Here is a 23,770-nt window from a genome sequence, read left to right as displayed (position 1 = left end):
CCTCTTAGAGCTAAAGGCAATCTGAAATGCTCTAAAGGCTTTCAGAGATCAGCTGCTGCACCAAATTGTGCTAATTCAAACAATCATGTTACCATGTACTATATTAACAAGCAGAGGGGTATGAGACCCTACCCCTTATGCCAGGAAGCAATCAGTATGTGGCAGTAAGCCGCCAATCATAGCATGGTACCCCGTGCCACATACCTGGCAGAGAAAGATAGTCTTGTGGTCAGGCTTAGCAGGGTGATGCAACCGTACAAGTGGACTCTCAGCATGGGCACTGCCTGCAATATCTTCTAAGTGTGGAACACTCCCTCGGTGGAGCTTTTTGCAACTTATCTCAACAAGGTCCCTCAGTACTTCTCCAGACTTGGGTCACACAACAGACTAGCATCAAACGCCTACCTCCTAGGTTGGGGTGGGGGGGGGGGGGGGGGGGGGGAAGGAGGATCTTCTGTATGCATATCCTTCCATTCCTATGATAGAGAAAAATACTGAAACTCAAACAGGACCAGGGAACAGTGATACTCATGCCTTACTTGCTGAGGAAGATCTGGTTCCCTCTTCTTCTGGAGTTGTCCTCCAAAGAACCATGGTGGTTGGACCGTTTCCTGACCCTTATCACGCAGAACGATGGGTCTCTTTTCCATCGCAAGATTAAGTCCTTGGCCCTCATGGCCTGGATGCTGAAAGAATAGAATTTGCATCTCTATAGCTGCCTGAGGGTGTCGCCAGGATCCTGCTGGCTTCCAGAAAAGATTCCATTAAGAGTTTTAAATGGAGGTGGCTTGCTGTCTGGGGTGAGGGCAGGGCCCCAGATCCTCTCTTGTCCTACACAAAACCTACTTGAGTACCTCTTGCACCTCTGAATTTGATTTGAAGACCAACTCTGTAAGGGTTCACCTCAGTTTAATTAGTGCTCATCACTGTGTAAGAGGTAAGCCGATCTCTGTACAGCCTCTAAGTTTTTGCTTCATGAGAGGTTTGCTGTGGACAAGGCCCCCTATCAAACCTCAGACTGTCATAAGCCCTCAACCTCTTCCTCACCTAGCTGATGAATGCTCCTTTTGAGCCACTTGATTCCTATCATCTAAAGTACCTGACCTGGAAAGTCTTGTTTTTGGTAGCGGTCACTTAGCTCAAATGGTTAGTGAACGTCAGGCCCTACTAGTAGATCCACCTTACACAATGTTTCATCATATTACAGTAGTTCTCCGCACGCATCCTAACTTCCTTCCTAAGGTGATGTCTGAGCTGCTTTAAAGTCAATCATCTTACCAAAGCCTTATGCCCATCCAGGTGAAAGCGCACCATACACTTTGGACTGTAAGCGAGCCATAGCCTTCAATCTGGAGGCAGTCCACCCAGCATTTTGTTTCTTTTGATCCAAGCAGAATGGGGGCAGCCATTGATAAGCACAGTTTATCAAATTTGCTATCAGACTGCATCTTTTTCACTTTTATGCCCAGGCTGGGCTGACACTGGAGGGTCATGTCACAGCTCACAATATCAGAGGCACGGCTGCGCCAGTAATCCACTCTGCTTCATTGAAGTGACTTGCAGAGCTGCAGTGTAGTCCTCACTCCACACATCTCATTACTGCTTTGAATAGTATACTCGATAGGTTTCTTACGTCAGACGGGGGCGGGCCCAGGTCAGGGAAGACGAAGGAGAGAGACGTCCTGAAGACTGCAGCGATGGTCTTCTTGCCCATGCAGCTCCTTCATACAGAGGTGAGAGGCTCTGCACGGGCCCGGTAATGCGGGGGGGGGGGGGGGGGGGGGGGGGGGGCGGGAGACGGAGCTGTGTGGAGAAAGTTTAGAGACAGGAAGGGAGGGGGGCCGGGGCTCCTAAAGCTTTGAGTTTTGTTTTTTTATTTAATGCTGGGGCAGGGAGCAGCGGCGACCACGGGGGGGGGAGGGGGGGGGGGGGGGGGGGGGGGGGCAAGGCCGTCTATAAAGGACGCTCCTGACGAGCGCCTTTGCCCCCTCCCGATCCACGTGTTTGTGTTTTTTTTTGTTTTTTTGACGTTTGTGGCATGCGCAGAGCAGCCAGCATAACGCTTGGCTGCTCTGCGCATGCTTTAGGGGCCGATTACCAACGGGGATTCCACCAGACTGATGCATTGTACTTTACAATACCGCACCGAACATGTGCGACTTGTTTTTTTGCTGCATTGTTTGTTTTTTTAAATTTAGTAACAGCTTTTATGTTTTTGCTTTTTTTACGTTTGGTTGATGCATCTGGGCTTAGGTCTCATCTGAGTATTACGTCCCAGAAATGAAAAGATTGCCACCAATAGGAGGCAATGCATACCCCCTTCCCTTGTTCTGCCCTGGGAATCATTTTGATAGCATTTTTCTGTTTTTAAGGTATCAGTTACTAAGAGGATGTATGTGCTAGCAATACTATTTAGAAGACAGCTGTTATTGATGAACAACTAGCAAGAGAATTAAGACACGCTAATTATCACTAGCAATAAGTAGCTGACTGTGCAAGTTACTTAACCCTCCATTGCCCCAGGTACAACAGTTAGACTGTGAACCCACTAGGGACAGAGAAAGTACTTGTACATAATAATTGTAAACCACTTTGGTTGTATCCACAGAAAGGCAGTATGTCAAATCCATGACCTATGACCCTAATGGCCAACAGCTATCGATAACTGGCTATTAGGCAGTAATCATCAGTAACTTATTAGCTCAGTCTGGTGAGCTAAGTCAGTCATAACAGTTAGCAATATCTAACAGTCATTAGCTTAAAGATTACAGAGACAGGATGTACAAGTACATATAATTATATATAGGACTGAAATTACAGTTGCAGTTTAATAGATGCTTCATAATACAAGCTTTCAAGGAATTGGATATTAGTACTCTTTTTAGTAACAGAGAGTCTGGAAAAGGAATGGTATGTAAAAGTGTGTGCAGTCCCTGTGACAGGAAGGCCATAGCTTCAGACCCCCTATGTGTTAAAAGGAAAAGCACAATTTCTCTCTGGTGTGGTATAAACAGCCCAGCAATAGCCTTGTTAGAAGCTGCTCTGTGCACACCAGGATTTCAACTTCAGGAGGAACAAAAAACAAAACAAAACCAAAATAAAAAAAAATCAAAAGCAACAGACATTGTCCCTTTACCAAGCATTGGCCACCTCATTTGCGACAGACCGTGCAGGTCTTTATTTGCCAACATTTACTATGCATTTCACTATGTGTAGGGACTTACTTCTGTCTTACGAACTCCTCTGTTACCAGTTTCTTAAGGTCCCCAAACTCACTGTTCTTCTCCCTTTAAGTGAACAGGGGCAGTTGAATTTATGTGTCTGCAAATAAGTATCTACAAAACAGTTTGAAAGTTAGTTATGAATACAAAAACGTGTCTTAAAATGGACGAAGTTAAAAAATTAACCATACCTGTTAAAACTTCCTTTCCTTGAGTCCTAACAGACCAGTCTAGGCAAGTGGGTTACATCCCTGTTAGCAGAGGTAAACAGGAAGAGCTCTGCAGCCCCCAGTCCTCTTACACTGAAGTGATCTGTCACAACACCAGTTCTTGATATTAAGTTTTAACCATTAAAACACTCCCAATGCAAAAAAATCAGAAAACCACCACTTCCCTAATATTCTCTCACCTCTCCCTTGGCTCATCAGGAGTTGTTGGCACAAAAATAAAGTAGAGAATACAAAGTGATACAAATGTAAATGTTTTGATTCCACCAGAAAAGGTACCCAGCAATAGTACCATTGTTTCTGCAACGGTTGTGGGAGAAGCAGCATTCGTGACTGCAGATGACGTCACTAAATCTCAGCATAAAATCACACTAGTTTGAGGAATCGTACCTCAGGTATCACGCCAATGGAGCACGTCCTCCCCTTTGTGAGCCAAGTGCACAATATAGTAAAACTGTTGACGTCCAGTATCTGAAGTACTCTATTAAAAGGAGACTCAACAAGGTACCCCATTTCAGCACTGGCTGTATTGCGCTGCTGATTCGCTGTGACATTACTGCAGGTATCTAAATACAGCGAATCAGCAGCGCAATACAGCCATACCCTTGACAACACAGCAAAGGTCTTTTTCAAGACCAACCCGTTACTTACAAGAGACTTCATCCTGTTAGCTGTGGCCATTAACTTTTCAAGACAAAGTATCCAGACTCCTGAAGAAGGCACTCCAGTGCCAAAACAGGGTACCTTGTTGACGCAACTTTTAATAAAGAGTACTTCAAATATTGGACATCTCCGGTCTGTTTTCTGCAGAGCCTGGTTCTGTTCCCACTGCTTTACCTGCTTCTGCTTATGTAACTGTTTAGCCAGTATGCAAATTTTTAGCTAGTGTTATAATTGATCCATATTTCAGTTACCTGTTATTGTATGCTAATTGCACAATTTTTTTTGTTCATTGCTCCAGTGTGACAACAAACACATTTGTTTGTTCATTCTGCCTGTCTGGACTGATAAACGAATCCTGGTGGTTTGTGTGTTGGGTCTGAGTGCTTTCTGGGAACTGTGAGACCACTGGGAGTATGGCTCCAGTAACCTAAAAATCAGCGGATAATTTGAGAGTGGGAGACGGGTGCTAGTATAGAGCACAAGCAGCAGGTGCAGGCTGACCTGAGCTGTGCTGGGGATAGACCCTCTAAGTGGTCGTGTGTGTTTGTGACACACGTTTAATGAAGAAATATATTTTCTCATATTTGTTTTAATTTACTACTTAGTAGCTTCAATGCACGCTCCCCAGTCCGTGTGGAATTACGTGGCAGGCCCAAAACTGCTGAATCTGACACCAAATTGGCCCGATCCACCATGACTACCAAAGGTCAGACTTGTATGTGCTCCTGTACTACTAATCATTTTTTTGCGCTACTAGACATACGCAGCGCTGTACACTTGAACATGAAGAGACAGTCCCTGCTCGACAGAGTTTACAATCTAATTAGGACAAACAGGACAAATAAGAGATAAGGGAATATTAAAGTGAGGATGATAAAATAAGGGTTCTGAACAAGTGAATAAGGGTTAGGAGTTAAAAGCAGCATAAAAAAAGGTGGGCTTTTAGCTTAGATTTGAAGACAGCCAGAGATGGAGCTTGACATACCGGCTCAGGAAGTCTATTCTAAGCATACGGTGCAGCAAGATAAAAGGAACAGAGTCTGGAGTCAGCGGTGGAGGAGAAGAAGAAGGGTGCAGATAGACTACCCTGGATAGACTACAGGAGGGACATTCCTCTCCCAGTGGGCTGTTCAAACTCTGAAGTCTGCAATGGCATAGAATTCACCTTTTGAAAGGGGGGGGGGGGGGGGGCAAAGAGACTCACTGACAGAGCAAGCACTTCAACTCATTCCATCAGTCATGAGATGAAAGAGCAGTTAAAAAGGGGTGAAGATCTTAATGCTACTTCTCTGCCAAGACTGAAATTGGGTGCGGAGTCTGAGGAAACTTGCTGCTGGATCTTGCATACAGTCTACTTTCTTTTTTAAAATACCAATGTCCTTCACCTCTTTTTTCCCCCCTCTTTATAGAATGGATAAGGGTGGCACTGTCTGATTATAGATACCAAAAAGATCTGGGAAGGCAGTCCAGGTTTACAGATCCTTTAAAAGTGTTTATTCAACAGAAAAGGAAGATTATCTGTAATAGCACCATCACTTAGAAACCCTTTTGGCTCCATGAGGCCTGGAGTGTTGGGCCCAAGGTCTCACTGGAAAGAAAACCTTCCACATGGGACTGCCACACCAATTATACCACCTGTTGGGGATAGAGCTCTGTATCTCCATCTGTTAGTAGGAGGGATATAACCCACTGGCCTGGTGAATACAGCATAGCCTGTAGCAGATGTTCTCCAAAGGACAGCAGGATACATTCACATGTATGGGTGATGTCAATGTCATCTGATGGAGACTGGCGCGGGAAAACCCCTAGCTTCCTTTCTAGAAGCTTTTGAGAGATAAACCATGCATGGGTAGTCTTGCCCCCCCCTTCCAGGTGGCCCTGGTCTTGTTGCACTAAGTGTGCTGCTTACTGCTTAAAACCATGGGACGTTTTGTGGGGCAAAGTGAAAAGCAAATGGCTCAATGATTGAAAATAGAGAAAAAAAATACCCCAACTGGAGCACTAAGGCCTAAGCAGGACAATGAGTTGCAGGAAAAACAAAGTGTGAGGAACCAGGAAACTACAGGTCCCAGAGGGCATTGCGAGACAGGGGGAATCCAGGACAGGGAAAACTACAGGTCCCAGAGGGCATTGCGAGACAGGGGGAATCCATGACAGGGAAAACTACAGGTCCCAGAGGGCATTGCGAGACAGGGGAATCCAGGACAGGGAAAACCACCAGATTGAAAAGGAGGGAGGGGAGGAGCTTGATTGGGAAATGGAATCAGATGAGGAGAGTGTGGAACAGCTGAAAAAGGGCAGAGAGAATGAGAGTATGGAGTGGGAAGAATCAGAACAAGCAGAGGAAGAGGAGTTACAGGAGGAGATGGAGGTTTCAGCAGGGAGTACGGGGGAGAAGAGTGACTGCTGGAAGTACACGAGGGGAAATCACAGCGGCCAACAGAGATCCGGAGGGTGGATGTCAGGAGGTAAATGCTGACAAAAGGAAACCTGAAGTGCCCCAAAAAAGTCTAAGGGAACTAAAAAAAAAAAAAAAAAAAAGGAATAAACAGTGGAAATACTGGTCCCATGCAGCAAAGACACTAGCAAAAAAGAAAAAAAAAAAATATGACGGGCACAACTGACAGGAAAGGCTGTGAGGTACATTTCTCATAGACTGGGTGGTCCTGCACAAAGCAGGTAGGAAGGTATGCTTGCATGCACAGCGAGACTCCCAAAAGCTTCTAGAAAGGAAGCATGGGATTTTTCCCCAATGGGCTCCATCAGATGACATCACCTTATACATGTTAATATGTTGTCCTGCTCATCTTTGAGAGAAAAAGAAAATACAAAGCTGTTTAAAGGAAAAAAAACCAAAAAAACCCCACACTTACACAAAACTGAACTGAAAAATAAACAGGATAAAATGCGTAGTTTACAGTCAAGGTTAGCAGGTAACACAGGACACCAAGCACAGAAGATCACAACCTGTGCCCTATCAAGGTTTCCACGCAATTTAAGCAATTGAGGAATAAAATAAATCCAATTACACACCCATGATCTAGTCGAAGTCTTCTCAGGGTCTCCCAGATTACACCTAGGAAGAAATTGGGGGGGGGGGGGGGGTTAGACATACAACAGAGGGCATGGAAGCATGGGCATTGTAACTGTCAATTTCTGTTCTGTTACAGAAAATAGTGTCACCTACTCCAATCCCAAGCCGAAAATACTTAAGTCCAAAATATGCAAGTCACTGCTCTTTAAAAGCATTATCTACAACTAAACTGAAAAACTGCACACGAAACTCTTCGTCTAAATATCTTGTATTGTACTTAAGTATGGTATTCCCCCCTGATTGACTTGCATTGGATATGACAAACTAAATCAAACCCAATGGAATATCTTCTTGTTCACTATGGTGGCAAAAAAACATTACATAAAACTAAGTTAGAAGGGGAAATACAGGAATAGACACATTTGAATGACAAGGTAAAAATTATGTCTTACCTGATAATTTTCTTTCCATTAGTCCCTCAGATCAATCCAGAGACTTGTGGGTTATGTCCCTCCTCTAGCAGGTTAGATAGAGAGAACTCCGAAGTTCGCCACAAGAGGGCATGTGCAGCCAATCTAACTTCAGTATAACGATACCAAAGCAGTAGCAAACTTCCATTGAACTATAAAACACTCTCCTGCCTCTGTCAATACAGCATAAAATTGGGAGAAATCTCCAAAATGCCAAGAAAGAGTCAACGAATATATAACACCTAAGAATATCTGAAAACCGTTCTAACCAAGGAACGTGAACAGAACCAACTGAATCATAATGAATCACAATGAATCCGAGCTTATGCACCCTTCTACCTGCCAGATAGAGAGAATACTGAAGTTAGATTGGCTGCACATGCCCTCTTGTGGCGAACTTCGGAGTTCTCTCTATCTAACCTGCTAGAGGAGAGACATAACCCACAAGTCTCTGGATTGATCTGGGGACGCTATGGAAAATAGGATACACAGAAAATGGAGACAAGAGTCAAAAGAAAACATCAAAAGGAGGGACAGAGGAACAATGAGAATCTTCACACACATACAGCAGCAGCTTGGCAAAAAAGAAGGGGCTCACTTTCTTTGGCGACATTGCCCTTCATGAAGATCAGGCTGAGGATGACTGTCAGCAGTCCCAGCTTCCCTGTGTTGTCATCCCTGTAAAAACAGAAACCAGAGGCAGATCAATCCAAAAAGTGCTATTATCCATCACCCACTTTACACCAGGCAGACATGATAGGGTTTTGTGTGAAACAGAAAGATGCACTAACAAGATGCTCCCTAGCCCATAAAAAAGAGCCTCTTACACTCGCATGTTGTCTCCCTCTACACGCTGCAGTCTGTTCACCAGGATATAGATGTGGTTCTTTGTATCAACTTCTTCCAGCTGTAACCCAAACACCTAGAAGAGGAGAAACTCATGAATGGCCCTTTATTTCTAACTTGTGATAATTTTTGTTTTTTTTGTTAATTCTCACCCAAAAAAAGTTGTAAAGAATTATACAAAGGGGTAAAAATGTCTGTTCATCTGGTGGCAAAATATTCTGAAATTTAACGGAAAGGGATGAAAACTTGGCATGAGAAAAGAGTTTGAAAATAGGCCAAAAAGGACTGAGGATTCCTAAGAAATAAGCCCCACACGCGTACCCACACACAAATAAAATAACCACCCAATGGATGTCTATGGGAGAGAGACTCCACAATTGTCTCACCCCCCCCCCCCCCATATTACCTTCCCACAACTACCTCAACCCTCACAAACTGCTACCACCCCCAAGAATTACCCAAATTCCCCACCCCTAAAATCCTACAAACTGCTTCCTGCAAACTTTACAACTATCCTCAAAACTGCCCCACACCCAAAATTGACCGCCAATTGGCCTGCCACCTCACTAACTACCCCATACCCAAAAAATAACCCCAACTGCCCCACACCAAAAATGTTCTACAACTGCCCCAGCCCAAAACGTTACCCTTCCTCAATGTACCACTTTCAAAAAAATACTCCAACTGCACCCACACCCAAAAAATTACTTCCACATCCCTAGTCTCACAACTTTACCACCACCCTGCAAAGTGCCCCATCCCAAAAATCTACTCACTGCCCCCTTCCAAAACAATTAGTCCCTGCAATTGCCACACCACCTGGCTAACTGCCACCACTCCTAAGAACTAACCTAAACAACTCTCTATCACTCCCCCCCCCCCCAGCTAACCACACAGACACAACACATGCAATACACACACAGAACACACAAGAAATTACATACATACAGTGGAGCTAGAAAGAATATCATGACCATGCCCTGCATGATTTCCCCTCTCTTTTTAAGAGAAATATATGACCTACCATGAATAATATCACAACACAGAACCATAATAAGTGTGATTAAAAACTGGATTAAATGCTCTTCAGCAGTCTTGACAGGAGGAAAATGTGATCTTCCTATTAGAGCTAAGATTAATCAAAAATCTCAGTTTCCTTGAGCTCTGCAGCTCCCCCCTTCTAGCTCCCTCTCCTCCCAGACTGGTGTTAACTCTAAAGGGTCAATATACAATGCAATTATACTGTGCTCTCATCGTTTTCAGACTTGCACCTTTGTCTTCGGATTCGCATCATAGCAGGTAGAGTTGGGTTCTCCAGGTAGATTTATGAGAATTTGTGAAGATGAATTAATTAGCAGTTTCGGTCACCTTCTTCCTCCTCTCTCCCCCCCCCCCCCCCCCCCCCCCCCCCCACTTCCCAATATCTATCCTGACTAGAATACAGAGTGCAGGGTCACAACCTTGAACTACTAAGCAAAATCTATCAGCTCAAATAGCCTCGGACTACACACTGCAGCAAGGAGGTATATCCATCAGAGCAGGAACAAGCTCAATACCATCTTTTCCGGTGTATACAAATTCTGAGGTGAATCAATGTATTAAAAAAAAAAAAAATCTTTATAAGCCCTCTCCTTGGCCGAAGCCGTTCAAGATAGCGTACAATTAAAAATACAAAACATACAAAAACAAACTTCATCTACTACAAAAATGTAGGTCTTCAGAACCTTCTGGAAGCCTTGGAGATACCAAATTCCTTAATTCTTCAGGTAACCCTCCCTTTCTCCTTCACGCCCCCCCCCAAGATAAGGTCTCTTGTGGGAGCTTACGACTCCATGTACCTCGACCCCCATCCCTTACTCTTGGGGGGGGGGGCCCATGAGTGCTTTGCCAGGGACAAATTTCAGCCCTCAGTCTCAGCATTATGGAGGTGGGGGCCACGACTGAATGGCTCAGGAGCAAAAGGGGTAATGAGTAAGTGAAAAGCAAAAAAACACGTCTTTCAAAGGACAATGTAGCTTGGTGCTGCATGGTGACCACCACAAATCAGGGATTTTTCCACTAGGGGTCAGTGCTGTACTTAAATGGAAGGCCATACCAGAACTACTCTCTGGGGAAGGACGGGGATGGCTCATGATCTCAAGAGGTAGTTTGCAGACTATTCTATAGAACTAGTCCCAATGCAGTAGAGGACCTGATTTTGGTTCGGGTTAGATAGGTGAGGAGTTGATTCAGCATGAGTCCCCAATGCTAACCTGGATAGAGGCTTTGGAAGTTACCATGTGCTCAGTGATCACAATTTGGTTCGGGTTAGATAGGTGAGGAGTTGATTCAGCATGAGTCCCCAATGCTAACCTGGATAGAGGCTTTGGAAGTTACCATGTGCTCAGTGAGCACAATTTGGTTCAACAGAATTTCAGGGCTTTAGCCCACAATTTATTCTCTTGATGCATTTTTGCCTCAGGAGGAAAGGGACAGTGGGGGAACCAACATGGATCTAGACATGGATTTGCTGGGTTCAGAAGATGATTGCAAAAGGACCTTACTAGACTACAAGACTGGGCACCCAAATGGCAGATGTTTAATATGAGCAAGTGTAAAAGTGATGTAAGGTAGGACCAAAAATATGGCTAAGTGATGCAAGGTAGGACTGAAAATATGGCTAAGTGATGCAAGGTTCCACATTAGGCGTCAAAGCCCAGGAAAAGGATCCTAGATATCATCGTTGATACGTTAAAACCCTCTGCTCAGTGTGCAGCAGCATCTAAGAAACCAAATAGAATGTTAGGGATGGAAAACAAAAATGAAAAATGTTATGCCTTTGCATCGCTCCATGGTGAAACTGCACCTTGACTACTTTGTGCAATTCTGGTCATCACATCTCAAAAAGATATAGCGGAATTAGAAAAGGTACCGAGAAGGATGACAAAAATGACAGAAGGGATGGGACGACTTCCCTATGAAGTTTTCTTAAGCATGTTTCACTTTTTTTTTTTTTTTTTTAACATATAAACCATAGATTGACCCAGATATTGCCAATCATTTATTGTATATTGCTTTAAGATTTGTCTTTTAGTTATTGATACATTTTCATTTAATATGTCTATTTGTATACATATATAATTTTTAGTCTATGCAAAGACTAAACGATGCAAAGAACATTAAAGAAACTTCAGACCACTCAAAACATGGCAGCTAGACATCTTTGGAAAAACGCGATTTGAAAGCGCAAAACCCCCTCCGTGAAAAACTACAATGGCTCCCAATCAAAGAACGCATTTATTTATTTATTTGCATTTGTATCCCACATTTTCCCACCTATTTGCGGGCCCAGTGTGGCTTACAATACATTGTAAATAATGGAAGTACAATTGGTTGCAGTACAATAATGGGTTACATTGTGAAGAGTTATATAAGACAGAGTAAATACAGGATATTATTAGGGGATGGAACAGGGAATATAACAGTGGTGAGTTGAGAGGGGGACAAAGCAGTATCGAGGGAACAGGGAGGTCTTTCAAAATGTGCACTCTGGTTCACAAAATTATCTACAGTGAAGCCCCGGGATACATGACAGACCTGATCGACCTACCAACTAGAAACACATCCAAATCAACACGAACGTACCTAAATCTGCACTACCCAAGCTGCAAAGGACTCAAAATACAAATCAACTTATGCATCCAGTTTCTCCTACATAAAGCACACAACTGTGGAACACATTACCAAAAGCCTTGAAAACTACGTAGGACCACCTAAACTTCTGGAAAAAACTAAAAACTAACCTGTTTAAAAAGGCATATCCTACCAATCCAACATAAATGCCTGATCTCTGCAACACAACAAAACTAAAGTACATAATGGACATAACACAACTCTTCTGTTGTACGATTTCCTAATGTGGCTGTGCCACATGAACTTTATCTTACCACAATATCACTTTGTATTTGTTTACACCAGAGTCTGCAAACACCTCTCCGGTACTATGTAAGCCACATTGAGCCTACAAATAGGTGGGAAAATGTGGGATACAAATTTAACAAATAAATAAATTTGGTTTATGTTCTGCAGATACTGTTGACTCCTGAGGCAGGTGCTTGTGCGCCAAAATGCAGATCTGCGCTAAGTCTTCTATTTCTTCAATAAATTGTTCTACTTTGACCTTGTTGGTTTTAGATAGAGAAGGACCATTTTATTTGGCCACTGCTGAAAACAAGATACTGGGCTTGATGGACCTTCGGTCTGTCCCAGTATGGCAACGCTTATGTTCTTATGTAACTCTAAAAATGCTTTCCCCTCTCCCACTGCTAACCAGCATCAGTTTTTCACTAACATCAATTTTATGATTCTACCCATTCCTCCCCCCCCAATACAGATACACAGCATCTACAATCATAGATTTGAAAGGGATATGATCAGGGCTGTGAAGTCAGTCAAACAATTTTGGGTGTAGTCACAGTTGGTAAAAATGTACTGACTAGCTTCAAAAATAAAAAAAAATATATGATAATTATTTTAATTTTGTCTGGGATCTAAAATACTGGTAAATATAATTTATATCTTGACATTGTTTGAGATGTTGCCCAGGTGGTTACTGCTTTGCTAACGAACTAAGTTAGTGTTGAGAGGTTGTTCTCTGCTGAAAATAATTAAGATCAGCTATGAGGGCATCCATGAAGGAGTATCTGACTGAGGCAATTTTTTTCCCCAAGGACAAATTCTTCAATAGATTAAGAGCCCTGTTTACACCAGGGGCGTAGCCATGGGCAGGCCTGGATGGGCCCAGGCCCAGCCACATTCCCTCCAGGCCCGCCCAACCAATGTCCGCCCTGCCCCGCAGTCCCCACCTGCTTACCTGCTCCGTCAACAGGGAGAGATGACCCTCTTCTGCCGCTCGACACTCAGCCTTAAAAAAGAAAACGGAAGAAGCACCTCGCGTCTGACCTGCTCTGCGCTGCTAAGGCAAACAAATCGCCTCGTCGCGTCGGCCCTTCAATCACTGTGTCCTGCCCTCGCGGAAATAGGAAGTTACATCAGAGGGCGGGACACAGTGATTGAAGGGCCGACGCGATGAGGCGATTTGTTTGCCTTAGCAGCGCAGAGCGCATCAGATGCGAGGCGCTCCTTCCGTTTTCTTTTTTATGTTTCAACTTTTTTATTGATGGAACAATCTGGTACATACAACTGAGTAGCTTCAAAATCAATTATAAAATACAAGTACTATACATCGATACAAGGTGAATAGTGTTTACCATCAAGATTTTATTTCGTTTTCTCCCCCCCCATCTCCCCCCTCATGTCCAAAATGCAAGTTGGACTAGGCAATGCTTATTTTTATTTGAAAAAAGTCATCATGGTATGCTTTCAATAGTTCTCAGTTCTCCTGACTCTTATTTTGGTCGTATCCGTTGGTCCGTCTCTGCATAGAACCACTGTTTGCAGGTAGGCATCCATTATCCCGGGAGGGAGCCCTTGTTCTTGTGGTCCCCCTCACGGCTGATCCATCAATGCTATTAAGCATTGCCTAAATGTCCACCAGATCTTAATTATCAATGATACAATACATTTGGAAACATGTATATTAATTATTCCCTTTTTATAATGACACAAGATCTCGCCAATCCCTCCTCCCTCCCCCTTACCAACCTTTGTTCGGGAGGAGATTTACTCTCTATTTAAATAACCGTTACTGTGTCACAACATGTTGAGCAATATCCGTTTTCTTTTTTAAGGCTGGGTGTCGGTGGCAGAAGAGGGTCATCTCTCCCCGTCGACAGAGCTGGTAGGCAGGTGGGGACTGAGTCGGGGAGGGGGGCTCAGATGGTTGAAAGGGACAGGAATGGGGTCTGGGAGGGAAGGGGACGGACTCAGATGGGAGAATGGGGCCATGCCTGGGGCAGATGGGACTAAGGCTACTGGGAGAAGTGGGGGGGATAGGGAAGGGTAGGGCAGATTCCTGATTGGGCGGAGGGTATAAAAGGAAGGTAGGACTGATGCTGGGCTACAGGGAGAGATGGGAGGGTAGGAAGGGAAGAGTATGGCTGATACTGGGCTATAAGGATATATGGGGTAGGGCCAATGGTGGGCTACAAGGATGAAGAGATGGGGAAGGGAAGGGTATGGCTGATGCTGGGCTACAGGACAAGTTCAAATTTTTGGTCCTTTATTCTGCAATTAATGATGGTTGATCTGTGTTCTGTATGTGACCAAGGTAAGAGATTCTGCTGGCATGTGGTGCTTGTGGGGATCTATATCAGTCTGGCTTTTCCAATGGGACACGTATTGCTATTGCCTTTTAAAGGTGCTGTTATTGGTATTTGAGTGTTCAGAACTGGTGGTTTTAAGGTTTGCAACATAGGTTCCGAATAGGTATGTGGTTTATGTTGCTGTAGGACAACTGTTGGGCAGACTGTTTATTAAAAATTATTTAGGATCCCCCCAAAAAACTACTCACACCTATATATACACACAGTGCCCACCCATATTAGCTCTGGGCCCACCCAAAATGTCAGGTCTGGCTATGCCACTGGTTTACACAGCCACACTAGCAGCTCCTGTGCGGCATTGCAGACACAGCCCATTCAAAGTAAACGGGCTGTGTCAGCAGTACCACGCTGCCAAGCTGTTAGTATTTTTCCTCCCCGTTTACAAAGCCCACACTAAGTGCATAACAGTATATTGCACATTTTCATTTAACTGAACAAAGAATCGGAACAAAAAAAAATGCTAACTTCAAATAAATGTATTAGTCCTAATTTTGTACATAAAATATCCTATGTTTCTGTAATTAATCAAATTTCTCTTAAATTTACTATACATAGTAGGAGATGGCAGAAAAATAGAAGAGTAAGAGTCAAAGGTTTGGAGTGCCAACTCCACAGCCCTGGATAAGATAAAAGTACGCGTACCTCTCTCCCTGCCAGTTTTGGAGCAAAGACTGTAGAAGTCTGCCAACACTCATCCTACTTCCCACCTACTGAAGTTGCTGTCAAAGCCCATTCCAGCCTTGATCCTTCTCTCTTGGCCATTTACAGGACCTAGGCTGTAGAAGTCTGCCCTGCATCAGTCTTATTTGCCAATCTCTGGAGCTGCCATCAAAGCTCACTCTGATCATCTAATTACAGGTGCACCCAGATCGCTTACTTGTGGAAATGGGCTGCCACCACCACAACCACCACCTTGAAAAAAGTCTGCAGCGCTGTCGCAAGACCAAAAGGAGGAGTTCTTAATGTCAACACACAAACACAGGAAAAACTAATGCTACTCCTGGATAGCAATATGGAGAATATGTTTTTGCCAGATGTTTAATGTTTATATTAAAAAGCTTGATATCCCACTATTTCTGAACAGATCATAGCGGCTTACAATTTAAAAGATATCATTAGTTAAAATAGAAAAGAACGTCGCCATAAAATAGGAAAGCAAAGATCAGTCAACAAGGGTCATACGTACACATTCTGAAAAAAAGATCTGGTAACACATAGTGGGCCACTGGGACAGTCAGACCAAGTGCGAACCCCAAAAATGACGGAGATTTGAAAGCTGTTTCAAACAAAGGAGTTTTCAGCAAAACTTTAAATTTAAATGATAATTCAGATCAAATATAGGAAGGAAGGGAATTCCAAAGGGAGGGAGCAAGAAAATAAGCAGAGGAAAGGGTAGTTTCATAAGTGTGCAATCCTGGGAGAAGGAAGAACCAACCGGTGAGAATCCAGTGAACAAAGAACATGAGAGGGCGATCTAAGGAGGTGAGGAATTTACCCGGCCAGACTGAGCCAAAGGAAGAAGTGTAGATGGCAAACAGAGACCGAGGTACACCGATTGGTAGTGGGATAGAAGTGGAAGAGGATCCACCAGAGTGTACACTAAAGGTGCGACTCGAGAAGTAGGAGAACCAGGAAAGAACAGAGCCCTGGAATCCAAATGAAGACAGTGTATCAAGGTAGGCTGTGATCCACAGTGTCAAAAGCGGCGGATAGGTCGAGAAGGATGAGGATAGGAGAGAGATCTTTGGATTTGGCCAGTACATAAAAAGTACATAAAAGTATATGCCACAGTGGGACAGACCAAAGGTCCATCAAGCCCAGCATCCTGTTTCCAAAGAGTGGCTAATTCAGGTCACAAATACCTAGCAAGATCCCAAAAAAAGCTCAATACATTTTACGCTGCTTATCCCAGAAATAAGCAGTGGATTTTCCCCAAGTCAATTTAATAATGGTGTATGGACTTTTCCTTTAGGAAGCCATCCAGACCCTTTTAAAACCTTATTATTAGGATTTATTTACCGCCTTTTTGAAGGAGTTCACTCAAGGCGGTGTACAGTATGAATAGATCAAACATGAGCAATAGGCAATTACAGCAGTAAAAATATTCAAAAACAATACAAAGTATGGCATGGTATACTGGCAATGTCAACACAATACGTGATAGAACATTATAATTGGTAGTGAAGGGTAACCTTGCTAAGCTAACCGCCTTTACCACATTCTCTGGCAATGAATTCCAGAGATTAATTACACGTTGAGTGAAGAAAATATTTCTCCGATTCGTATTAAATTTATTACTTTGTAGCTTCATCGCATGCCCCCTAGTCCTAGTATTTTTGGAAAGCAAACGATTAACGTCTACCCGTTCCACTCCACTCATTTTATAGACCTCTATCATATCTTCCCTCAGTCGACTTTTCTCTAAGCTGAAGAGCCCTAGACGCTTCAGCCTTTCCTCATAGGGAAGTCATCCTATCCCATCATTTTCGTCGGCCTTCTCTGAACCTTTTCTAATTCCACTATATCTTTTTTTGAGATGCAGTGACCAGAATTGAACACAATATTCGAGGTGCGGTTGCACCATGGACTGATATAAAGGCATTATAACTTCCTCACTTTTGTTTTCTATTCCTTTCCTAATAATACCTAACATTCTATTTGCTTTCTTAGCCGCCACAGCACACTGAGAAGAGGATTTCAACGTATTACCAACAACGATGCCAAGATCCCTTTCTTGGTCGGCGACTCCTAACATGGAACCTTGCATTATGTAGCTATAGTTCGGGTTCCTCTTTCCCACATGCATCACTTTGCATTTGCTCACATTAAACGTCATCTGCCATTTAGACGCCCAGGCTTCCAGTCTCGTAAGGTCCTCTTGTAATTTTTCACAATCCTCTAGCGATTTAACAACTCTGAATAACTTTGTGCCGTCAGCAAATTGAATTACCTCACTACTTACTCCCAAATCTCTAGATCATTTATAAATATGTTAAAAAGTAGCGGTCCCAGTATCTAGAACCCCACTATCTACCCTCCTCCATTGAGAATACTGACCATTTAACCCTCTCTGTTTTCTATCTTTCAACCAGTTTTTAATCCACATTAGGATACTTGTTCTCCACAATCTGTAATAAACTCGTTGAAAAACAGCTCCAGTTAATGTTGATAGTCAGCCTTGCTGAAAATTAATTATGAGGGCCAACGGCTCTGACACTTCGGCAAAAGCGGTGGGTTGGCTCAATCTCACACACACAACGGAGGAGCGCCTCCCTGATCCTCAAGTTGCTGTTGGGCTTATTGGGGATTCTAAATGTCCTGCTTTATGTAGATTATCTACAAGGCTTTCCATTCCTGAATTGAGTGGTTATCGCATCTCAGAGTTGGTATAGTTTACCTATAAATGCTTCTGTGACTGCAGCCTTTCCTCTGTTTTACTGTGCCATTGGACTCTCACTTTGCTTACTGAGGTATCTCACTTGGGATGATAGCATGGGGCCCCTCTCCATGGAACAAGTGATCCCTTGGTTTTTCCTCGCTTTAGCGAAGAATGGCAAGCAGACTTTACTGTAGGGGGGGGGGGGTATAATGATGTTGGGGTTGGTGTGAATGGCAGGGTCTGGTTTTTTTTTCAATCTTTCTGTGGGTATGTTCTGTTACATTTAAGTGCTGTCAATTCTGCCATAAGGTGCAGATAGTCCAGTTTTCTAAGGCATGTAGCCATAGAGGGAATCACTGCCATTCTCCATAAGGTCGTCAGAGTCAAGCGGGCTGCTATAAACAACTGGATAGTCCATTTATGATTTTCAGACTTTACACCAAAAGGTTTATGATTTAACAATATTCTGCATTCATAGGGTATGACACTCCTAGTATCCACTGTGCCAGGGTGGTGACATCCCACCAATATTTTTGCACTGCAGGACAAGACCACCACACGATACATATCTCCTGGCGGGATCCTGGATTCATCAACTGCTAGTAAAGGAAAGAAAATTATCAGCAGGTAAGGCATAATTTTACCTTCCTTAGCCTTTGCAGCAGATGAATCCAAGAACTGGTGGGATGTACCAAAACAATCCCTAAAGAGGGTAGGGTAGGGTAGGGTAGGGAGCCCCCCCCCCCCCCACAGGACGGAACTGCCACACCAAAGGATGCATCCGACCTACTGTCCACATCAACTCTATAATATTTTGAAAAGGTATGCAAAGAGGCCCAAGTAGCTGCCCTAGAAATCTCATCCAGGGAAAACAAACTGGTTTCTGCCCACGAAGCCGACTACAGCCTTGTAGAATGCACCCTCAACGTCTACAGAGGGGTGCGACCCTGCAAAATGTAAGCAGAAACAATCACCTCCTTGATCCATCAGGAGATAATTGCTTTAGAGGCTGCCTCACCCTGACGGGACCCAGAGAAGGACAAAGATGATTTGAACGCCTGAAGTCATTCGACATCAGCAAATAAAGGAGAAGAATCCTCCAAACATCCAAAAGACCGCAAACTCAGCAGGATAATCCTCCTCCCAGAAGGAAGAAAGAGAGGTTGGTTAAGATGAAAAGCCGAAACCACTTTAGGGAGGAAAGACAATATTGTATGCACAGTCACGCCAGATTCCAAAAGAGCAGGAAAGGCTCGGCAAGACAAAGCCCGAATCTTCGACATCCTGTGCGCTGAAGAAATGGCAACCAAAACACTGCTTTAAGGGTCAGATCCTTATCCAAAGCCTTCCGCAGTGGCTCAAAAGGAGCTCCCTGTAAGGTCTGGAGGACAAGATTGAGATTCCAGGGTGGATAAAGCTGTCTAAGCAGGGGACAAAGATGTAATATGCCCCTCAAGAAGCACACCATATTGGTGTGAGAAGCCACAGAAGAGCCCGACACCCGCCCCCAGAAACAGGCCACAGCGGCCACCTGCACTTGAAGCGAATTATAGGCCAAACCCTTCTGCAATCCTTCCTGCAAAAAGGCTCAGTTGAGGCACAGAAGCCTGCAAGGGCAACCAAGCATGGGCCAAACACCATGCCTCAAAAGTGCTCCACACCCCAGCATACGCAGAAGTGGAACGCTTATGAGCTCACAACAAAGTAGCTATCACCTTGTCTGAACAGCTCTTCTTCCTCAAGCATGACCTCTCAAGAGCCAGGCAGTAAGACCAAAGTGGGAGGGTCCGCCATCTTGACTGGACCCTCGTGGTGAAGATCAGGACTGACTGGAAGAAGAAATGGAGGAGCCACCAGCAGCCAAATGAGGTCTGCATACCAGGGGCATCTCAGCCAATCCAGAGCAACTAGAATGACTTGGCCCCTGTGGCATGTGATTTTGAAAATGACCCAGCCGATCAAAGGCCAAGGAGGAAAGACAAATAAGGCCTTCCTTCGGCTAGGGCTGAATGAGAGCATCCAGCCCTGCAGAGCCAATCTCTCTGTGACAGCTGAAGAACCTGGGCACTCTGGAGTTTAGACGGCTGAAGAACCTGTGCACTCTGGAGTTTAGACGGAATGCCATCAAATCCATCTCCAGTGTTCCCCACCAGTGGCAAATCTGGCTAACACTGACGTTGACAGCTCCCACTCCACTGGATCTAAAAGATGCTGACTTAGAAAGTCTGCACGCATGTTGCAATGACCTGCGATGTGAGTCGCTGAGAACATGTTCCTTGGCCACTATCCCGCACAGTTGTGTTGTCAAAGAGAACCTGAACCGTCTTGATGACGGAAGGCTAACAAGTCATTCATCATCGCACAAAGTTCATCATCGCACACTGCCTCCTGCACCGTTCATTGCCCTGAGCACGACGGTGTAGACAATGTGCTAAAGCTCGCATCCGTGACCAACACCAACCACTGTGGAGGTGCCAAGGACATTCCCTTCCACAGGGAGGAGTTGCGGAGCCACCAGTCCATGCTCTGCCATGCCCTGGGTAGCAACAGAAGGCACCGCTGATACTCCTGGGAGACCAGAGACCACCTGCCCAGAAGCGAGAGCTGCAGAGCGCGCATGTGCCCTTATTATTTATTTTATTGCATTTGTATCCCACATTTTCCCACCTCTTTGCAGGCTCAATGTGGCTTACAATACATCATGAATGGTGGAAATATATTAGAAAATAGACATTTAGTGTTACAGAAGAATCTTGGGTAACATGATAATGATAAAACATAATAGTAATATAGCAAGCAGATATTATAAGACAGTTCTGAATATATGTGGTGTACATGTTCACATTTGTTGATCTTTGTGGTATGCCTTATTAAAGAGATGGGTCTTCAGTAGTTTGCGGAAGTCGGTTAGTCCCCTTGCCCACGGGACCACTTCCAGGGTTGATGCCATACAGCCCAGAACCTGAACATATTCCAGGCTCAAAGACAAGGCAAAGGTAAAATTATGTATCATACCTGATAATTTTCTTTCCATTAATCATAGCTGATCAATCCATAGACTGGTGGGTTGTGTCCATCTACCAGCAGGTGGAGATAGAGAGCAAACTTTTGCCTCCCTATATGTGGTCATGTGCTGCCGGAAACTCCTCAGTATGTCGATATCAAAGCTCCATCCGCAGGACTCAGCACTTAGAGAATTACACCCACGAAGGGACACTCTGCCCAGCTCACCACCGCCGAAACGGGGGAGGGGAATTAACCCAGCTCATCCCCACACAAGTGGGGGAGGGGAATCCGTCCAGCTCATCCCCGCGGAGCGGGGGAGGGACACCACACCCGCCGATGCGGGGGGATCTGGCTTATCCTGCAACCGCAACCGCGGGAGGAGCTGACTGACCCTAACACCGCCGAAGCGGGAGGGGTACAAAGCTGCCCTACAGCCGCACGAAGCGGGAGGGAGTGCCGGCAGAATTTAAATCTCAATCCAGCCCCGTAAAACGGAGGGGAGAGAAATGTAGCAGCTCACTGTAACACAAACTCGTCTCAACTCTTGAAGAATCCAGGTGAAAGAAGAACTTGAACACGAAGTCCTCCTGAAGTAACTGAAGGCTAAACTTGAACCTAAAATTCAACCAGAATATAAACAGTACAGATATCTGGGAGGGGCTATGGATTGATCAGCTATGATTAATGGAAAGAAAATTATCAGGTATGATACATAATTTTACCTTCCATATCATCAAGCTGATCAATCCATAGACTGGTGGGATGTACCGAAGCAGTACTCACCCAGGGCGGGACATAGAAATCCCTGACCGCAACACTGAAGCTCCAAACCGGGCCTCCGCCCGAGCAGCCACAGTCAAGCGGTAATGCCTGGCAAAGGTATGGGCCTTCCCCGCGGCCACCTAAGCCGCTGCAATGGCTTCCTTGACCCATCTTGCCACTGAAGGCTTAGAAGCCTGCAGACCTTTACGAGGACCTGTAAACAGGACAAACAGAAGATCCGATTTCCGGAAATCATTGGTCACTTCCAAGCATCTGATGATGACTCGTCTCACATCCAGAAATTGAAAGCAGAGTATTCCTCTGGGTAGACCTCCCTACGAAAGGAAGGGAGACAGAGCTGCTGATTCACATGGAAGCGAAAAACAATCTTGGGCAGGAAGGAAGGCACCGTGCGAATAGACACTCCTGCCTCAGTGAACTGCAGAAAAGGCTCTCGACCTGAGAGTGCCTGGAGCTCGGAAACTCTTCTGGCTGAAGTGATAGCCACCAAAAAGACTGCTTTCAACGTCAGGTCTTTCAGAGATGCCCTTGACAAGGGTTCAAAAGGCGGCTTCTGCAATGCTCTTAGCAGGAAGGAAGGCACCGTGCGAATAGACACTCCTGCCTCAGTGAACTGCAGAAAAGGCTCTCGACCTGAGAGTGCCTGGAGCTCGGAAACTCTTCTGGCTGAAGTGATAGCCACCAAAAAGACTGCTTTCAACGTCAGGTCTTTCAGAGATGCCCTTGACAAGGGTTCAAAAGGCGGCTTCTGCAATGCTCTTAGCACCAGGTTGAGATTCCACGCAGGCACCACTGAGTACAGAGGAGGGCGCCGGTGATTAACTCCCTTGAGAAAGCGCACCACATCTGGCTGCGAAGCCAGGGAAGCACCCTTCAGGCGGCCCCTGAAGCAAGCCAGAGCCGCTACCTGGGCTTTAAGGGAACTGAGCGACAGGTCTTTCTCCAGACCTTCTTGCAGGAACGCCAACACTGAAGAAATTGGAGCAGTGAAGGGAGAAAGTGAGCCTGCTTCACACCACGCTGCAAAGATACGCCAAACCCTGGCGTAAGCAGTAGAAGTAGAGCGCTTCCTCGCTCTCAGCATAGTGGCGATGACCTTGTCTGAGAAACCCTTCTTTCTCAGACGCTGCCGCTCAATAGCCAGGCCGTAAGACCAAAGGGGGAGGGATCCTCCATCCCCACGGGACCCTGATGTAAACAGGTCCTGCTCCACTGGCAGCCGCAGAGGATCGGCGACTGAGAGCCTGAACAAGTCCGCATACCAGGGACGTCTGGGCCAATCCGGACCCACCAGGATTACCCTGCCGGGGATGCTTTGCCACCCGGTCTAGCACCCTGCCCAACATGGGCCAGGGCGGGAACACATTGAGAAGCTCTTGTGTCGGCCACTGTTGGAGAAGAGCATCTACTCCCAGGGATCGAGGGTCCCGTCCTCTGCTGAAAAAGCGCGGCACTTGGCAATTGGCCGATGACGCCATGAGATCTAGGCTCGGCTGGCCCCAGCGCTTCGTGATGTCCAAGAACACCTGAGCAGATAGCTGCCACTCTCCGGGCTCCAAGGTATGGCGACTGAGAAAGTCCGCCTTGACATTCATGACTCCGGCAATGTGGGCCGCTGACAGCTGCTCCAGGTTCACTTCCGCCCACTGGCAGAGATTCATAGCCTCCTTGGCTAGAGGGGCGCTCTTGGTACCTCCCTGGCGGATGACATACGCCACAGCCGTGGCATAGTCCGACAGGACCCGTACTGGCTTCAACGCCAGTACCGGGATGAACTCCAGCAGCACCAACCGAATGGCTCTGAGTTCCAGGAGGTTGATAGACCACTTGCCTCTGCAGGAGACCGGAGCCCCTGCGCTGTCCTTCCCAAGCAGTGGG

At 45.3% G+C, this 23,770-nt stretch overlaps 1 protein-coding gene and 1 non-coding gene across 5 annotated transcripts in view; both read right to left on the bottom strand.

Annotated features, from left to right (window-relative positions):
* The window catches only part of LOC115463489 (non-structural maintenance of chromosomes element 3 homolog), a 64,914-nt gene that overhangs the window by 5,757 nt on the left and 35,387 nt on the right, over nucleotides 1-23,770 (bottom strand). For 2 of the 4 annotated variants that reach the window (XM_030194036.1, XM_030194035.1), the window contains 5 exons: nucleotides 13,314-13,364; nucleotides 8,443-8,537; nucleotides 8,214-8,293; nucleotides 7,145-7,187; nucleotides 3,225-3,287 (listed from right to left, as the gene is read on the bottom strand). In XM_030194036.1, the coding sequence (XP_030049896.1) occupies nucleotides 3,225-3,287; nucleotides 7,145-7,187; nucleotides 8,214-8,293; nucleotides 8,443-8,537; nucleotides 13,314-13,364 (332 nt within the window). The remainder of the gene's footprint in view (nucleotides 1-3,224; nucleotides 3,288-7,144; nucleotides 7,188-8,213; nucleotides 8,294-8,442; nucleotides 8,538-13,313; nucleotides 13,365-23,770) is intronic. The other 2 variants (XM_030194037.1, XM_030194039.1) reach the window with 1 other exon arrangement.
* LOC115463948 lies at nucleotides 2,919-3,055 on the bottom strand. Its single transcript, XR_003941203.1, has one exon. It is a non-coding gene; the product is annotated as a small nucleolar RNA SNORA11 (small nucleolar RNA).

Source organism: Microcaecilia unicolor, chromosome 2 (genome assembly GCF_901765095.1).
Source record: "Microcaecilia unicolor chromosome 2, aMicUni1.1, whole genome shotgun sequence".
NCBI classification, from domain to species: Eukaryota; Metazoa; Chordata; class Amphibia; order Gymnophiona; family Siphonopidae; genus Microcaecilia; species Microcaecilia unicolor.
The sequence above is the reverse complement of the archived record's forward strand: the minus strand, read 5'-3'. Positions and strand labels throughout refer to the sequence as shown.